The sequence below is a fragment of the Callionymus lyra genome, chromosome 15 (genome assembly GCF_982586985.1).
Source record: "Callionymus lyra chromosome 15, fCalLyr1.hap1.1, whole genome shotgun sequence".
NCBI lineage: Eukaryota > Metazoa > Chordata > Actinopteri > Syngnathiformes > Callionymidae > Callionymus > Callionymus lyra.
This window is the reverse complement of record NC_141832.1, coordinates 6,769,709-6,790,033: the sequence shown is the minus strand read 5'-3', so window position 1 is coordinate 6,790,033 and position 20,325 is coordinate 6,769,709. Positions and strand designations below refer to the sequence as shown.

At 40.3% G+C, this 20,325-nt stretch overlaps 1 protein-coding gene across 6 annotated transcripts in view; it reads right to left on the bottom strand.

Annotated features, from left to right (window-relative positions):
- Positions 1-20,325, bottom strand: part of caskin1 (CASK interacting protein 1) — a 58,571-nt gene that overhangs the window by 12,425 nt on the left and 25,821 nt on the right. For 3 of the 6 annotated variants that reach the window (XM_087809888.1, XM_087809889.1, XM_087809891.1), the window contains exons 3-12: positions 15,541-15,638; positions 15,328-15,473; positions 13,854-13,949; positions 10,532-10,662; positions 9,601-9,709; positions 8,785-8,893; positions 8,629-8,723; positions 6,334-6,451; positions 4,834-5,094; positions 2,260-2,364 (exon numbers count right to left, since the gene is read on the bottom strand). In XM_087809888.1, the coding sequence (XP_087666014.1) occupies positions 2,260-2,364; positions 4,834-5,094; positions 6,334-6,451; positions 8,629-8,723; positions 8,785-8,893; positions 9,601-9,709; positions 10,532-10,662; positions 13,854-13,949; positions 15,328-15,473; positions 15,541-15,638 (1,268 nt within the window). The remainder of the gene's footprint in view (positions 1-2,259; positions 2,365-4,833; positions 5,095-6,333; positions 6,452-8,628; positions 8,724-8,784; positions 8,894-9,600; positions 9,710-10,531; positions 10,663-13,853; positions 13,950-15,327; positions 15,474-15,540; positions 15,639-20,325) is intronic. The other 3 variants (XM_087809890.1, XM_087809892.1, XM_087809893.1) reach the window with 3 other exon arrangements.

Genomic DNA, 20,325 nt, shown 5'->3' with positions numbered 1-20,325 from the left:
CTTAGCCCACCCCCCACACACACACACACACTTGACTCACACCAACACCAGCGCACACACAGACGGATGCAGATGCCTGCAGTCCTACACGTTCACCAGCTAACGTTAGGATGAAGTGTTGAGGTCACGGGTCCAGGAGTATCTGAGGTCCGGTTGTCGCCGACGCAAGAGCGTAGTCGCGTTGAAGTTCAGATTGAAAATGAAGCTGCTTGTTGTCACGACCCTGAGCCACCAGTAGGGGTTCTGTGCTGTGTCTCAAATCACATACTTGTGTACTCAAAGTTCGTATGTTTAGTGCGTAAGTGCATCTCAATTCTTAGTATGTAAATAAAGTGCTCCATACACACTAGATTTTTACTAAAACACACACAAAACTGAGTATGGATTGATGGACACTTTCTACACTAAACGACTCCATCTTAGTGACGTTGTAAACGGAAGTTACTTCATATATATATATATATATATATATATATATATATATATATATATATATTGATGGGTGAGTGACGGAAGAGCGAAGTATATATATATATATATATATATATATATATATATATATTCATATACTTCCAGATGTATTTTCAGCAGCAGTACGAAGATGACACGTCTTCGCTGCTGGTATCCGCGTAAATATCTCGCAAATATTTTGTTTCTCATATTTATTTCTTCTTCCAAACTTGCAAAATTACTGCCAGCAGGTGTCGCTAGTGTTCCTACAGCTGGTTGAAATCATGGTTAAATAGCAGTAGAAGAGGAAGAAGCTGTCACAACATTTCCTGTTAGTGTGTAGCAGCAGAGTTTTGATTTGAGACATACTATCTGTGGAGGATTAGTTACTAGTTAGTACGTACACTATCCCGATGCACACTAACTTCTAGTATACTAAGAGAAGTGTGTGATTTGAGACATACTATCTGCGGAGGATTAGTTACTAGTTAGTACGTACACTATCCCGATGCACACTAACTTCTAGTATACTAAGAGAAGTGTGTGATTTGAGACATACTATCTGTGGAGGATTAGTTACTAGTTAGTACGTACACTATCCCGATGCACACTTACTTCTAGTATACTAAGAGAAGTGTGTGATTTGAGACATACTATCTGCGGAGGATTAGTTACTAGTTAGTACGTACACTATACTGATGCATACTAACTTCTAGTATACTAAGAGAAGTATGTGATTTGAGACATACTATCTGTGGAGGATTAGTTACTAGTTAGTACGTACACTATCCTGATGATACAAACTTCTAGTATACTAAGAGAAGTGTGTGATTTGAGACATACTATCTGTGGAGGATTAGTTACTAGTTAGTACGTACACTATCCTGATGATACTAACTTCTAGTATACTAAGATAAGTGTGTGATTTGAGACACAGCACAGGTGTATTGTAAGTGGGACAGTATAATTTAGTATAATTTAGTTTGTAGCAGCTTTTACAAGTGAAGGTTGAACCTGAACTAGACTCATCTCAAAACTTTAGTGTCCAACAAGTCAATTTTCTCTCCTGATTAGCAAAAGGTTGGACCTGAACAAACAAAGCAAGGGTCAAGAAAACATGACCTTGATGTTCACGAGTGTGAAGGTCATCTTCACCCGCCTGTAACTTCTGCAAGTCTTTGATTCAACGGACGACCAGGACTGTACACGGTTGCGTGTCCTTGAACTTTACCACTTTGTTTTGTCAATGCCAGCACATGGTACTGGGCCACATGTGGAACAGACTCTTCATTATCGGGGGGGGGGGCAACAATGGCGAACATGGATGTCAGATACTGTAGGACCTTTGATTCCAGACTCGTTGTACACTTGGGGTTAGACTTTGTGTGATTGGGTCTAATGACCACGTTCAGTCTGACCTGACTGGTCTCATGTAGCCTCGAACATCGACACAAATATCCACTCGTTCCTCTTGGAATCTCAGATACTCCGGGTCTCTATGGTCTCACGTCTGTATGAACATCATGTCCTCAATAACACAGCTAGAAGTTCTTCATTAAAGGCAGACCTTTCAACCTTCCTGATGCCTTACAGCGCCTTTGAACCCACAACCTTCATTTTCTCCAACTCACTCACTCGCTTCTTTTAGACTCTTCTACACACAAACTCTGGGTCAGCAAGTGTCAAGACTACCCTGTGGTCATGATCCAATCACAGTCCCGTCTCTTCAAACCCACTCCCAGGTGTAGAAGGGCCCGGCGTCTTACGATACCAGGGGGTTGAGGGTTCAGCGCCGTGCGGCTCAGTTACCTGCCACAGTCTTGCGCAGTACCCAGATCTCTTCGTTGGAGCCTCCGTGGGGCCCCCCAGACGGAGTGGGTGAGCTGCGAGGACCGGCCTCTGAGCCACGACAACCTTCAACACAGAACACTAGGTTAGCGGCCGACGGACCCTGAGCCGGCGCGAGCGGCGTCTTCGGCGACGAACCGCTCGAGTTAAAACTTCCTGCCTCGACGAAGTGAACCTTCCTGTCGTCTCTGGCGTCAAGACCAACCATCGGACGTTGAATCTTGTCCAAGTGACTCGGTTTCTCACGATGGAATTAAGTTAAGAAGCTAAAAGAGTTTGAACACCTCAAGTCTTTGTCTTCCTTCACAACCCAAGACTTCATCGAACCAACTCGATCTCAAGCTAACGACGCTGGTGCGGGTCTGGATAAGAGACTCCGAGGACTTCGGTTCTGCCTGAGCTGGACTCAAAACCTTCAGTCACAATCTGACAGTTAAACTCCTGCTTCATCTACAACATATTTACTCTGATCCCCGAACGTTCTTCTTTCCTCAAAGTCTCGTCGAATCGACATTAAAAAGAACAAAAACCCAATCAAAGTCTGGACTCACTCAGGATCACTGTCGTTCACACACACAGACGAACACACACAGAAATAAAGACGTCAAATATACGTGAAAACATTTATATACTCGTCGTACATAAATCAATCCGGAACATGGATATCTGTGTATATACACTCCTGCGTCAGAAGGTACATACACACACATATATAATGCGTAGTGTGGGATTATATATGTTCGCCGTTGCAAGATGGCGCTGCTGTAAAGTGCATTTGGAGAGTAACAGACCATCATACGCTGTTTGACATGTTCACAGCTGCAGGAAAACACTCTTTGAAACCTTCACGACATTTTGCATTTCTCCAGGCGACGCGTGTTGTTGATTATTTTAGTGTCGTCGACGTAATCATGTAACGTTTCATAGCATCGGTTCCTGAACTATATCAACAATGATGTTGGCATCACTTGTCAGAGCGACTGTCTCTAGAATGTGCCCTCTAGTGGAGAGACGCTCGCACTACCGTCTAAAATGAAGGAGGATGTTTAAAAGAGTCGCAGGAAGCAGCAGATCCAAGTCTAGAGAGTCAAACCTGGAGGAATCAAACGTGTCGTCAATGAACGACTTACCTGTGAAATCATTCAACGTCATTGAGGTTCATTTAAAAATACAGAACTTCTTCGTATCACTGTCGTAAACTTAGTGACGAGTCACGCCCGCGCCTCACACACACTCACACACACTCACACACTCTCACACACTCACTCACACTCACACACACTCACACACACTCACACACTTACACACTCATGCAGGTGTCAACAGACGAGGGTGTGAAGAGGATTGAAGGTGGACGACGAGTACACAGTGTGTTTGGTGTGTGTGTGTGTGTGTGTGTGTGTGTGTGTGTGGGTTGACAGGGAAATAGAGGATAAAACAAGAGGGGAGAATAAATAGAGTTCAACTTAAACAGAATGAGGATATTTTTAACCACTTAACTTAACTTAACTATCGAGTCTAAACTACCATAGAATCTTAACAGTAACATGCAAACGTATCACAGTGACGGTGATGATGTTGGAGGAACTAGTTCTCTAGCTTACTAGTTAATTAATTCTCTAGCTTACTAGTTAACTAGTTCTCTAGCTTACTAGTTAATTAATTCTCAAGCTTACTAGTTAACTAGTTCTCTAGCTTACTAGTTAATTAATTCTCTAGCTTACTAGTTAACTAGTTCTCTAGCTTACTAGTTAATTAGTTGTCTAACTTAGTAGTTAACTAGTTCTCTAGCTTACTAGTTAATTCGTTCTCTAGCTTACTAGTTAATTAGTTCTCTAGCTTACTACTTAACTAGTTATTTAGCTTAATAGTTCATTAGTTCTCTAGCTTACTAGTTAACTAGTTCTCTAGCTTACTACTTAACTAGTTATTTAGCTTAATAGTTCATTAGTTCTCTAGCTTACTAGTTAACTAGTTCTCCAGCTTCCTAGTTAACTAGTTCTCTAGCTCACTAGTTAACTAGCTCTCAGCGTTTACTTCCATCTTCTTTTCTCTGCTGTTCTTAGTTCAATGACGAGTCGATGAATGGATCAAACATATCGTTGTGTCTAAAGTTAAAATGAAATGATTTATTCTTTGTTTATAATAAACACTATAAAACAGGTTCAGATGAACTTTAACTTTAACTTCTGACTAATACTGCTCTTCAAACCCATCGACACAACCAGACAGCTACAAGAACTTTATCTTCATTATCTATAGAGACTTGAGGCGAGAACTCCTCAGCTCTGAGCTTCCCTTCATTTCTAAATTATTTTGACAAACACTGACTGAAGTTTTGGTGAAAACCAGGATGAAAAGAGTGAAAACCAAAGTCATAGAGTGAGAAACACGTCGAGGTACATAAATAATAATGAGGACAGAAACTTTAATGGATGCCTCCTCGGATCAGAGTCATGACCAATCACAGCGAGCGCAGGAAAGCATCCCTTGAAGTCGTCAGAAGAAGAATCATAATGAAAAGGGGGCGTGTACCTGGGGCGGTGGGTGTGTCTCCCTGTGGGGTCGTCACGGGCGACTTGCTATAGCCAAAGGAAGTGAAAAGTGGAAGCAGTGGCTGATGGGAATGTGGTGGAGGAGGAGGCGGTGGAGGCAGGATATGGATCTGATGGAAGGCGGCGTCGTTGCCGTTGACTACCGCGTTGGCAGGGGCCGCCGTCGCCGGGGCGACCGTTGCCGGAGCGACCAGCTGTATCTTTTGAAACTGTTGGGTGCAAATGACTGTGCTGGCCAAACCTAGACACACCCATCGTGACGACACGCACACACACAGACGCACAACCGTGGACCGGCGCCGACAAACAAACACAACAAAACAGAGAATTACAAAATGAAGAAGATGTTGCATGAGAAAGAAAAACAACGTAATTAGTAGAAAAATATCAAATTAAATGGGTGAACATAGATCCAGTAGTTCTTGGTGATACTTTAGCAGATACTGTCCTGTTTACTGCAGTTTTTATTCCTTTGTTTCACTTGACGTACATGTTATTATCCGTGATTAGTCGCATTTGTATAACTGGTTTTGTTTTATTACATTTGTACTTCATTTGTCACTTTATGTTTTGCATTATATTTGAAGTTTGTATGAGATATATTTATATAAATGACATCATTTCTGGTTTTATATAAATGACATCATTTCTGGTTTTATATAAATGACATCATTTATGGTTTTATATAAATGACATCATTCCTGGTTTTATATAACGGTTATGTTTCTAGTTTTAATTGTTATCAATGAATAATAATAATAATAATAATAATTCATTAATATATCCAATGTTTTCATCATCAGTAACATCTTTATAGTGTGGAATATAAATACTGTCAGTTTGTTACATGTTTATAATAAACAAGTTTCATATGTTTGTGCATCAGCTGATGAATTGAAAATCATCTTTCAAACCGGGTCAAAATGACCCGAAAAGGTCAATATTTGCGACACCGATGGACGTCAAATGAGAAGATTTCGTGAAAACAAAAGTGACGGCGATGATCGTTGCGAGTCATGTTCCCGGCGACAGTCGGCAGGTGAGATCGGACGTGAAGATGAACCAGGACAGCGACGCACACGCCGACCGAGACGACACACAGAGACGACACACACACACACACACACACACACACTGCTTCCACACACACTCACGACGACAGGAATAAACCAGCGAGGCCTGATGAAGGTGATCTCACCTGCGCTCACACCTGTCGAGCCATGAAAACAGCAAAAACTGATTCGATTGATGAAAATTAAACTTGTAAAAATCTGAGTTGTGTTGTTGTGTGTTCAATTGTTTCAATGCTGAGGCAGTTTTAAAAGCGCCTCACCTGCCGCACTATCATGTTCTGATGTTTTCATTTCTCAACGAGCAGCTCTTTTCTTTACATCATCGTCAGCGTCCAATCAGACGTTGACCTGTCATGTGACTAAACTGCACGTGTCGTCTGCGGCGACAACACGACCCACACACGCACCTGTGCGCTTGCTGATGACCTCCACCATGGTGGACGGGAAGTAGCCCACGCGGTCGTTTCCTGTCCGGTTGTCATGGATACAGCCTTTCCAGCGTCCGTCGGGATGTTGCTCCAACACCTGCAGAGATCATGTGACCATCGGTGCTCGTAACTACACAACCAGTGCTGGTGACGCACACAAGTGTTTGAGTATTGAAGGAACTAAAGGTGCTCGTAACTACACAACCAGTGCTGGTGACGCACACAAGTGTTTGAGTATTGAAGGAACTAAAGGTGCTCGTAACTACACATCCAGTGCTGGTGACGCACACAAGTGTTTGAGTATTGAAGGAACTAAAGGTGCTCGTAACTACACAACCAGTGCTGGTGACGCACACAAGTGTTTGAGTATTGAAGGAACTAAAGGTGCTCGTAACTACACATCCAGTGCTGGTGACGCACACAAGTGTTTGAGTATTGAAGGAACTAAAGGTGCTCGTAACTACACAACCAGTGCTGGTGACGCACACAAGTGTTTGAGTATTGAAGGAACTAAAGGTGCTCGTAACTACACAACCAGTGCTGGTGACGCACACAAGTGTTTGAGTATTGAAGGAACTAAAGGTGCTCGTAACTACACAACCAGTGCTGGTGACGCACACAAGTGTTTGAGTATTGAAGGAACTAAAGGTGCTCGTAACTACACAACCAGTGTTTCTTTAACAAAACTTGTCAAAGGAAACAATAGTTTTCATTGAACCTTCACTAACATCTTGATTCATCTTCCACGCTCTCATCCATCCATCCATCCATCCATCCATCCATCCATCCATCCATCCATCCATCCATCCATCCATCCATCCATCCATCCATCCATCCATCCATCCATCCATCCATCCATCCATCTCTCTAAACATCCATCCATCCATCCATCCATCCATCCATCCATCCATCTCTCTAAACATCCATCCATCCATCCATCCATCCATCCATCCATCCATCCATCCATCCATCCATCCATCCATCCATCCATCCATCCATCCATCCATCTATCAAACATCCATCCATCCATCCATCTGTCAAAACATCCATCCATCCATTCATTTATACATCCATCCATCCATCTATACATCCATCCATCCATCTGTCTAAACATCCATCCATCCAGCCACCCATCCGTCTAAACATCCATCCATCCATCCATCCGTCTAAACATCCATCCATCCATCTATACATCCATCTATCCATCCATCTATCTATACATCCATCCATCCATCTATACATTCATCCATCCATCCATCATCCATCCTTTCATCCATCCATCCATCCATCCATCCATCCATCCATCCATCCATCCATCCATCCATCCATCCATCCATCTATCCATCTATACATCCATCCATCCATCTATACATTCATCCATCCATCCATCATCCATCCTTTCATCCATCCATCCATCCATCCATCCTTTCATCCATCCATCCATCCATCCATCCATCTATACATCCATCCATCCATCCATCCATCCATCCATCCATCCATCCATCCATCCATCCATCCATCCATCCATCTATCCATCTATACATCCATCCATCCATCTATACATCCATCCATCCATCTATACATTCATCCATCCATCCATCATCCATCCTTTCATCCATCCATCCATCCATCCATCCTTTCATCCATCCATCCATCCATCTATACATCCATCCATCCATCCATCCATCCATCCATCCATCCATCCATCCATCCATCCATCTATCCATCTATACATCCATCCATCCATCTATACATCCATCCATCCATCTATACATTCATCCATCCATCCATCATCCATCCTTTCATCCATCCATCCATCCATCCATCCTTTCATCCATCCATCCATCCATCTATACATCCATCCATCCATCCATCCATCCATCCATCCATCCATCCATCCATCCATCCATCCATCCATCCATCCATCCATCCATCCATCCATCCATCCATCCATCCATCCATCTATCCATCTATACATCCATCCATCCATCCATCCATCCATCCATCCATCCATCCATCCATCCATCCATCTATCCATCTATACATTCATCCATCCATCTATACATCCATCCATCCATCCTTATAGTAGATGATCACAGCAGGTGTATCTTCTTCTGTGAGGACTGAGACTGAGACTCGAGAACATCAATATTCATGTTGGCGAGCGGCGAGAGAACGAGGGTGGCGTGTGAAGCGACGGCTCCACTGAGGTGTGACACCGTCGAACGCACCTGAGATGATTGGAGGTGTGTGTGAGTGTGGGCGGAGCCTCACCGTGATCACGTCTCCAGCCTTGATGTTGAGGCTGGTCAGGTCATAGTTGTTGCAGTAGTCCTTCAGAGCTCGGACCTGCAGCGCCGCCGAAGCATCTGCACGCACGAGTCGGTGCTCAGTGGTCATGGTTCACTTCATCCCTCGCTCCTCACTCACCCCTCAGCAGCTGCTTGATCTCCCGGCTAGCTTGTGTGGCGGTGAACTGGTAGACGATGTCCAGAGCCGTCTGACTGTAGGTGTTCCTCACCGCTGCGTTGATGCCACTCTGAAGAAACACCATCCACATGTTAGTAAGTAATATTTATATTTATAGAGAGCTTTTCCAGACCAGGGTCACAAAGAACTTAAACAAACAAAACAATATTCAATAAAGGATATACTTTAAAGATCAAGATAAAACTGATAACAAAACAGAAGTTCCAGAAAATCAAGGAAAAGCCTGAACAAATAAAAGTGTGTTGAGATGTTTCTTGAAGGAGTCAGTAGATCATCAAACACAGAGAACGTTCCAAAGCTTAGGAGCAACAGTCTGGAAGGATTTCTCTCCTCTGGTCCTGAACCGTGTTCAGGAACCATCAGTAGATTCTGATCCACAGACCTCAGAGCCCGAGCTGGGGTGTAAGTCTGGATCAGATCACTGATGTCCATCAGTGTCGTCACAACAGTGACATTTTAAATGTTGACACTTTAAGTGTTATTGTTACGTGTTACTATTGGACCTGATACATGTTTATCCTCCTCTTTCTCGTTCTGTTCATTAAACATGATGCAATAACAACTTCCTGTTTCCTGTTGATCAAGACGCAACATTCAAGGTTCCACTCCTGGCGACCTTTCACCTCCTAATGAGTCGTCGTACCGACTTCCTCGTTCCGCTAAAATCATCCTCGCCGTCGTCCGACTCCCAGGATCACACGGACGGTCGACCCCCGTGACCCCTGACCCTCGCTCGACACCTAGAGACCGTCTCACCTCCAGCAGCAGTCGGACGGCGTCGGTCTTCCCGCACAGAGCGGCTTCGTGCAGCGCCGTCCCTGCCTTGGTCTGACGGTTGATGTCGATTCCAGCCTGGATCAGGAGTCTGTGGGGAGAAGCTCCTGTCAATTATGATGCCTTCTGGCTCAGCTCTGAAGCAGTGTTAAAAATAAATATCATTATGATTTGGTTTAACAAAACGTTCCTGACGCTGATTATCTGTAGATCATTAAATCAATAAAAAGTAAACACTGATATTATAAACAAGTACAAAATATATTTTTTAAAGATAAAAGACAATAAAACGTCACTTGAAAGTCTCATGAGTTACTTTTACAGATACTTGTTGACATAGTTTGTCTGATGTTAGAATCTTTCTTACACTCTTTCCTCCCGTGTTTACCATTTGTTAAGTTGATGTTTACATCCCTGTCTCGTTGGGCGATATTCAAGCATAATAAACATTAAATGAAGACAAAAACGTCACTGGGAAAAATTCTGACAACAAATCCACAAAAAAAAATCAAGAATATGATAGAAGCAGGAAGTAGAAATAGTCGCTTCCATGCTAACAACAAAGCTACATGTAGCTTATTGAAGCCAGATAAACATGTATTTCACACAATAATGTCACTTTATTTTAATATTTTGAGTGTGTGTTTACGAGTCAGCTGCACTAACAGTTGGAAAAAATCATCAAACTCTGGACAATAACAAGCCAGTTTTGCTAATGCTAAACAGGTTGTGCTAATGCTAACAAGCTAGTTGCGCTAATGCTAAACCGGTTGTGCTAATGCTAACAAGCTAGTAGCGCTAATGCTAACAAGCTAGTTTGTTTTTGTCACATAAACCCAAAAACTCTCGTGTGTGTGTGTGTGTGTGTGTGTGTGTGTGTGTGTGTGTGTGTGTGTGTGTGTGTGTGTTCTACCTGATGATGTCGATGTGTCCGTTCTTAGCAGCCAGGTGTAACGGTGACGTCCCGTTGGGGTCGGTCGTGTCTCCCTTCTTGGGCTCCAGGAGAGCAACACACATGTTACTGGAGAGCAACAACTGGACGACCTGAACACACACATGATCATACAGGTCAACACATTGAACCAACACACACACTACAAAATCACATGTTAGTGCATCAGTGTCTACATGTTACACACAACTCCCACATGTTACACACAAACTCCTACATGTTACACACAAACTCCCACATGTTACACACAAACTCCTACATGTTACACACAAACTTCTACATGTTACACACAAACTCTCACATGTTACACACAAACTTCCACATGTTACACACAAGCTCCTACATGTTACACACAAACTCCCACATGTTACACACAAACTTCTACATGTTACACACAAACTCCTACATGTTACACACAAACTTCTACATGTTACACACAAACTCCCACATGTTACACACATACTTCTACATGTTACACACAAACTCCTACATGTTACACACAAACTCCTACATGTTACACACAAACTCCTACATGTTACACACAAACTCCTACATGTTACACACAAACTCCTACATGTTACACACAAACTCCCACATGTTACACACAAACTCCTACATGTTACACACAAACTCCCACATGTTACACACAAACTTCTACATGTTACACACAAACTCTCACATGTTACACACAAACTTCTACATGTTACACACAAACTCTCACATGTTACACACAAACTTCCACATGTTACACACAAGCTCCTACATGTTACACACAAACTCCCACATGTTACACACAAACTTCTACATGTTACACACAAACTCCTACATGTTACACACAAACTTCTACATGTTACACACAAACTCCCACATGTTACACACATACTTCTACATGTTACACACAAACTCCTACATGTTACACACAAACTCCCACATGTTACACACAAACTCCTACATGTTACAGACAAACTCCCACATGTTACACACAAACTTCTACATGTTACACACAAACTCTCACATGTTACACACAAACTTCTACATGTTACACACAAACTTCTACATGTTACACACAAACTCCTACATGTTACACACAACTCCCACATGTTACACACAAACTCCTACATGTTACACAAAAACTCCCACATGTTACACACAAACTCCTACATGTTACACACAAACTTCTACATGTTACACACAAACTCTCACATGTTACACACAAACTCCCACATGTTACACACAAACTCCCACATGTTACACACAAACTCCTACATGTTACACACAAACTCCTACATGTTACACACAAACTCCCACATGTTACACACAAACTCCCACATGTTACACACAAACTCCTACATGTTACACACAAACTCCTACATGTTACACACAAACTCCTACATGATACACACAAACTCCTACATGTTACACACAAACTCCCACATGTTACACAAAAACTCCTACATGTTACACACAAACTTCTACATGTTACACACAAACACCTACATGTTACACACAAACTCCCACATGTTACACACAAACTTCTACATGTTACACAGAAACTCCTACATGTTACACACAAACTCCTACATGTTACACACAAACTCCCACATGTTACACACAAACTCCCACATGTTACACACAAACTCCCACATGTTACACACAAACTCCTACATGTTACACACAAACTCCTACATGTTACACACAAACTCCTACATGTTACACACAAACTCTCACATGTTACACACAAACTCCTACATGTTACACACAACTCCCACATGTTACACACAAACTCCTACATGTTACACACAAACTCCCACATGTTACACACAAACTCTCACATGTTACACACAAACTCCTACATGTTACACACAAACTCCCACATGTTACACACAAACTCCTACATGTTACACACAAACTTCTACATGTTACACACAAACTCTCACATGTTACACACAAACTTCCACATGTTACACACAAGCTCCTACATGTTACACACAAACTCCCACATGTTACACACAAACTTCTACATGTTACACACAAACTCCTACATGTTACACACAAACTTCTACATGTTACACACAAACTCCCACTTGTTACACACAAACTTCTACATGTTACACACAAACTCCTACATGTTACACACAAACTCCCACATGTTACACACAAACTTCTACATGTTACACACAAACTCCTACATGTTACACACAAACTTCTACATGTTACACACAAACTCCTACATGTTACACACAAACTCCCACATGTTATACACAAACTTCTACATGTTACACACAAACTCTCACATGTTACACACAAACTTCTACATGTTACACACAAACTTCTACATGTTACACACAAACTCTCACATGTTACACACAAACTTCTACATGTTACACACAAACTCCTACATGTTACACACAAACTCCCACATGTTATACACAAACTTCTACATGTTACACACAAACTCTCACATGTTACACACAAACTTCTACATGTTACACACAAACTTCTACATGTTACACACAAACTCTCACATGTTACACACAAACTTCTACATGTTACACACAAACTTCTACATGTTACACACAAACTCTCACATGTTACACACAAACTCCCACATGTTACACACAAACTCCCACATGTTACACACAAACTCATACATGTTACACACAAACTGCTAAGCTAAACACAAGCACAAACTAAACACAAATACAAACTAAACACAAACACACACCCTAAAAGAAAACTTAACACAAACACAAACACAAACTAAACACAAGCACAAACTTAACACAAACACACACTAAACACATACACGGACTAAACACAAACACAAGCTAAACACAAGCACAAACTAAACACAAACACAAACTAAACTCAAACACACACCCTAAAAACAAACTAAACACAAACTGAACACAAACACAAACTAAACACAAACACAAACTAAACACAAACACACACCCTAAAAACAAACTAAACACAAACTGAACACAAACACAAACATAAACTAAACACAAACACAAACACAAACTAAACACAAACACACACCCTAAAAACAAACTAAACACAAACTGAACACAAACACAAACTAAACACAAACACAAACTAAACACAAACACACACCCTAAAAACAAACTAAACACAAACTGAACACAAACACAAACATAAACTAAACACAAACACAAACACAAACTAAACACAAACTAAACACAAACACACACCCTAAAAACAAACTAAACACAAACTGAACACAAACACAAACTAAACACAAACTGTTGCTGCTTCTCACCCCGACTCTCCCGAATTCACAGGCCAGGTCCAGAGGAGTTTTTCCGTTGTTGTCCACGATGCATGGGTTCGACTGATGCTGCAGCAACATCTCCGACTGGAGCAGAAGAAAGTCAGTGAAACAAGATGTTGTGTTGATTCTGTGTGAGAATGTGTGTGCGGAGTGTGTGCGGTTGTGACGTCAACTTGATGGACTCCAGGTATAAATCCTGGTCCATGAAGAAGAAGCTTCATCATCTCGTCGTTTGTGGCTCCTCAGCATTTCTACTGTTACCATGACGACCACAGAAGCTCCATTCATCCTCACATTATTATTTCTTTTTGGTAATATATTGAAATATATCATTTTTTATTGACAATAAAACATATTTTTACTTTTTCATTTGCATCTTCAATTAAACTTTTTTTAAAATATACTTGAAAAATGTACTAAAAACACATTTTAATAAATAAATTAGTTTGTTTGTGTTTTATCATCGTTTAATTTTTTAATTCCTGCTAAGATTTACCCATAATGTATTTAAAAGGTGTATTTTTATCATGTTCTCACCACATCATAGTGTTTTTATCTACAAGTTATCATGTTCATAAGTTATCATGTTCATAAGTTATCATGTTCTCACTACATTGTAGTGTTTTTATCTATAAGTTATCATGTTCATAAGCTATCATGTTCTCATCACATCATAGTGTTTTTATCTATAAGTTATCATGTTCATAAGCTATCATGTTCTCATCACATCATAGTGTTTTTATCTATAAGTTATCATGTTCATAAGTTATCATGTTCTCATCACATCATAGTGTTTTATATATAAGTTATCATGTTCATAAGCTATCATGTTCTCATCAAATGATAGTGTTTTTATCTATAAGTTATCATGTTCATAAGTTATCATGTTCTCATCACATCATAGTGTTTTTATCTACAAGTTATCATGTTCATAAGTTATCATGTTCATAAGTTATCATGTTCTCATCACATCATAGTGTTTTTATCTACAAGTTATCATGTTCTCATCACATCATAGTGTTTTTATCTACAAGTTATCATGTTCATAAGTTATCATGTTCTCATCACATCATAGTGTTTTTATCTAAAAGTTATCATGTTCATAAGTTATCATGTTCTCATCACATCATAGTGTTTTTATCTATAAGTTATCATGTTCATAAGTTATCATGTTCTCATCACATCATAGTGTTTTTATCTACAAGTTATCATGTTCATAAGTTATCATGTTCATAAGTTATCATGTTCTCATCACATCATAGTGTTTTTATCTATAAGTTATCATGTTCATAAGTTATCATGTTCATAAGTTATCATGTCCATAAGTTATCATGTTCATAAGTTATCATGTTCATAAGTTATCATGTTCATAAGCTATCATGTTCTCATCACATCATAGTGTTTTTATCTATAAGTTATCATGTTCATAAGTTCTCATGTTCATAAGCTATCATGTTCTCACCACATCGTAGTGTCCGTGCTGAGCCGACAGGTGCAGAGGAATCTGTCCTTCGTCCGACTGACCGTTGACCGACGAACCTGATTTCAACAACATCTTCATCGGCTCCGACTTCCCCTGCCAGGCGGCGTAGTGTAGAGGCCGCATCCCTGACACACAAACACACACACAGGTGTGTGTCACACCTTCGGCAACACTACACACTTCACGTCTCACCTTTCTGGTCCCGGATGTCCACGGCGGCCTGAGACTCCAGCAGCAGATTGATGACCTCCATGTTCCCGTTGAGAGACGCATGATGGAGAGCAGAGAAGCTACAACACAACAACACACACACCTGTCAGTACACATTAATAACACACACGTGTCATTACAAATCAACACACACATGTCATTACACATCAACACACACATGTCATTACACATCAACACACACATGTCATTACACATCAACACACACGTGTCATTACACATTAATAACACACACGTGTCATTACACATCAACACACACGTGTCATTACACATCATCAACACACACATGTCATTACGCATCAACACACACGTGTCATTACACATCAACACACACATGTCATTACACATCAACACACACCTGTCAGTACACATTAATAACACACACGTGTCATTACACATCAACACACACATGTCATTACACATCAACACACACCTAACAGTAAATATTAATAACACACACGTGTCATTACACATCAACACACACATGTCATTACACATCAACACACACCTGTCAGTACACATTAATAACACACACGTGTCATTACACATCAACACACACATGTCATTACACATCAACACACACCTGTCAGTACACATTAAAACACACACGTGTCATTACACATCAACACACACATGTCATTACACATCAACACACACCTGTCAGTACATATTAATAACACACACGTGTCATTACACATCAACACACACATGTCATTACACATCAACACACACCTGTCAGTACACATTAAAAACACACACGTGTCATTACACATCAACACACACATGTCATTACACATCAACACACACCTGTCAGTACATATTAATAACACACACGTGTCCTTACACATTAATAACACACACGTGTCATTACACATCAACACACACGTGTCATTACACATCAACACACACATGTCATTACACATCAACACACACGTGTCATTACACATCAACACACACGTGTCATTACACATTAATAACACACACATGTCATTACACATCAATAACACACACGTGTCATTACACATCAACACACACGTGTCATTACACATCATCAACACACACATGTCATTACGCATCAACACACACGTGTCATTACACATCAACACACACATGTCATTACACATCAACACACACCTAACAGTAAATATTAATAACACACACGTGTCATTACACATCAACACACACATGTCATTACACATCAACACACACCTGTCAGTACACATTAATAACACACACGTGTCATTACACATCAACACACACATGTCATTACACATCAACACACACCTGTCAGTACACATTAAAAACACACACGTGTCATTACACATCAACACACACATGTCATTACACATCAACACACACCTGTCAGTACATATTAATAACACACACGTGTCCTTACACATTAATAACACACACGTGTCATTACACATCAACACACACGTGTCATTACACATCAACACACACATGTCATTACACATCAACACACACGTGTCATTACACATCAACGCACACATGTCATTACACATCAACACACACATGTCATTACACATTAATAACACACATGTGTCATTACACGTCAATAACACACACGTGTCATTACACATCAACACACACGTGTCATTACACATCATCAACACACACATGTCATTACACATCAACACACACGTGTCATTACACATCAACACACACATGTCATTACACATCAACACACACGTGTCATTACACATCAACACACACGTGTCATTACACATCAACACACACGTGTCATTACACATCATCAACACACACATGGCATTACACATCAATAACACCCACATGTCATTACACATCAATAACACACACATGTCATTACACATTAATAACACACACGTGTCATTACACATCATCAACACACACATGTCATTACACATCAATAACACACACATGTCATTACACATCAATAACACACACATGTCGTTACACATCAATAACACACACATGTCATTACACATTAATAACACACACATGTCATTACACATCACAAACACACACATGTCATTACACATCACAAACACACACATGTCATTACACATCACAAACACACACGTGTCATTACACATCACAAACACACACATGTCATTACACATCAACACACACCTGTCAGTACATATTAAAACACACACATGTCATTACACATCAACACACACATGTCATTACACATCAACACACACCTGTCAGTACATATTAATAACACACACGTGTCATTACACATCAACACACACATGTCATTACACATCAACACACACCTGTCAGTACACATTAAAAACACACACGTGTCATTACACATCAACACACACATGTCATTACACATCAACACACACCTGTCAGTACATATTAATAACACACACGTGTCCTTACACATTAATAACACACACGTGTCATTACACATCAACACACACGTGTCATTACACATCAACACACACATGTCATTACACATCAACACACACGTGTCATTACACATCAACACACACGTGTCATTACACATTAATAACACACACGTGTAATGACACGTCAATAACACACACGTGTCATTACACATCAACACACACGTGTCATTACACATCATCAACACACACATGTCATTACACATCAACACACACGTGTCATTACACATCAACACACACATGTCATTACACATCAACACACACCTAACAGTAAATATTAATAACACACACGTGTCATTACACATCAACACACACATGTCATTACACATCAACACACACCTGTCAGTACACATTAATAACACACACGTGTCATTACACATCAACACACACATGTCATTACACATCAACACACACCTGTCAGTACACATTAAAAACACACACGTGTCATTACACATCAACACACACATGTCATTACACATCAACACACACCTGTCAGTACACATTAATAACACACACGTGTCATTACACATCAACACACACATGTCATTACACATCAACACACACCTGTCAGTACATATTAATAACACACGTGTCCTTACACATTAATAACACACACATGTCATTACACATCAACACACACGTGTCATTACACATCAACACACACATGTCATTACACATCAACACACAGGTGTCATTACACATCAACGCACACATGTCATTACACATCAACACACACATGTCATTACACATTAATAACACACACGTGTCATTACACGTCAATAACACACACGTGTCATTACACATCAACACACACGTGTCATTACACATCATCAACACACACATGTCATTACACATCAACACACACGTGTCATTACACATCAACACACACATGTCATTACACATCAACACACACGTGTCATTACACATCAACACACACGTGTCATTACACATCAACACACACGTGTCATTACACATCATCAACACACACATGTCATTACACATCAATAACACACACATGTCATTACACATCAATAACACACACATGTCATTACACATTAATAACACACACGTGTCATTACACATCAACACACACATGTCATTACACATCAATAACACACACATGTCATTACACATTAATAACACACACATGTCATTACACATCAATAACACACACGTGTCATTACACATCAATAACACACACATGTCATTACACATCAATAACACACACATGTCATTACACATCAATAACACACACATGTCATTACACATTAATAACACACACATGTCATTACACATCACAAACACACACATGTCATTACACATCACAAACACACACATGTCATTACACATCACAAACACACACGTGTCATTACACATCACAAACACACACATGTCATTACACATCACAAACACACGCATGTCATTACACATCACAAACACACACATGTCATTACACATCAATAACACGCATATGTCATTACACATTAATAACACACACATGTCAATACACATCAATAACACACGTGTCATTACACATCATCAACACACACATGTCATTACACATCAATAACACACACATGATACACATCACAAACACACACATGTCATTACACATCAATAACACACACATGATACACATCACAAACACACACATGTCATTACACATCAATAACACACACATGATACACATCACAAACACACACATGTCATTACACATCAATAACACACACATGATACACATCACAAACACACACATGTCATTACACATCACAAACACACACATGATACACATCACAAACACACACCAGGTCAAACATGTCACAAACACACACCAAGTCAGAGATAATAATAATAAATAATGTCAAATAAAAATGTAAAACTAAATGTTAAAATACTTTAAATATGTTTCTACAATAACAGTTTTAGGATCATGAGAGTATTTTTCTATTATTATTATTTAAATGACAATAATAACAACAATTGTTCACTCGATTATTCTGGTGTTGTGTGTCACTAGTGTCTTCACACACAGGGTGAACCCGGGACACGCCAGCAGGGGTCACCAGCAGGGGTCACCACAGGGGTCACCACAGGGGTCACCAGCAGGAGCAGGGAAGCCCTCGCTCGAGCCAAGTAGTAACGCATGAAATATTGATCGTCTCAGGGAAGAGAATCTCTACTTTGTGTCTGTGTGTGTGTGTGTGTGTGTGTGTGTGTGTCTGTGTGTGTGTGTGTCTGTGTGTGTGTGTGTGTCTGTGTGTGTGTGTGTCTGTGTGTGGGGGTGTGTGTGTGTGTGTGTGTGTGTGTGTGTCTGTGTGTGTCTCTGTGT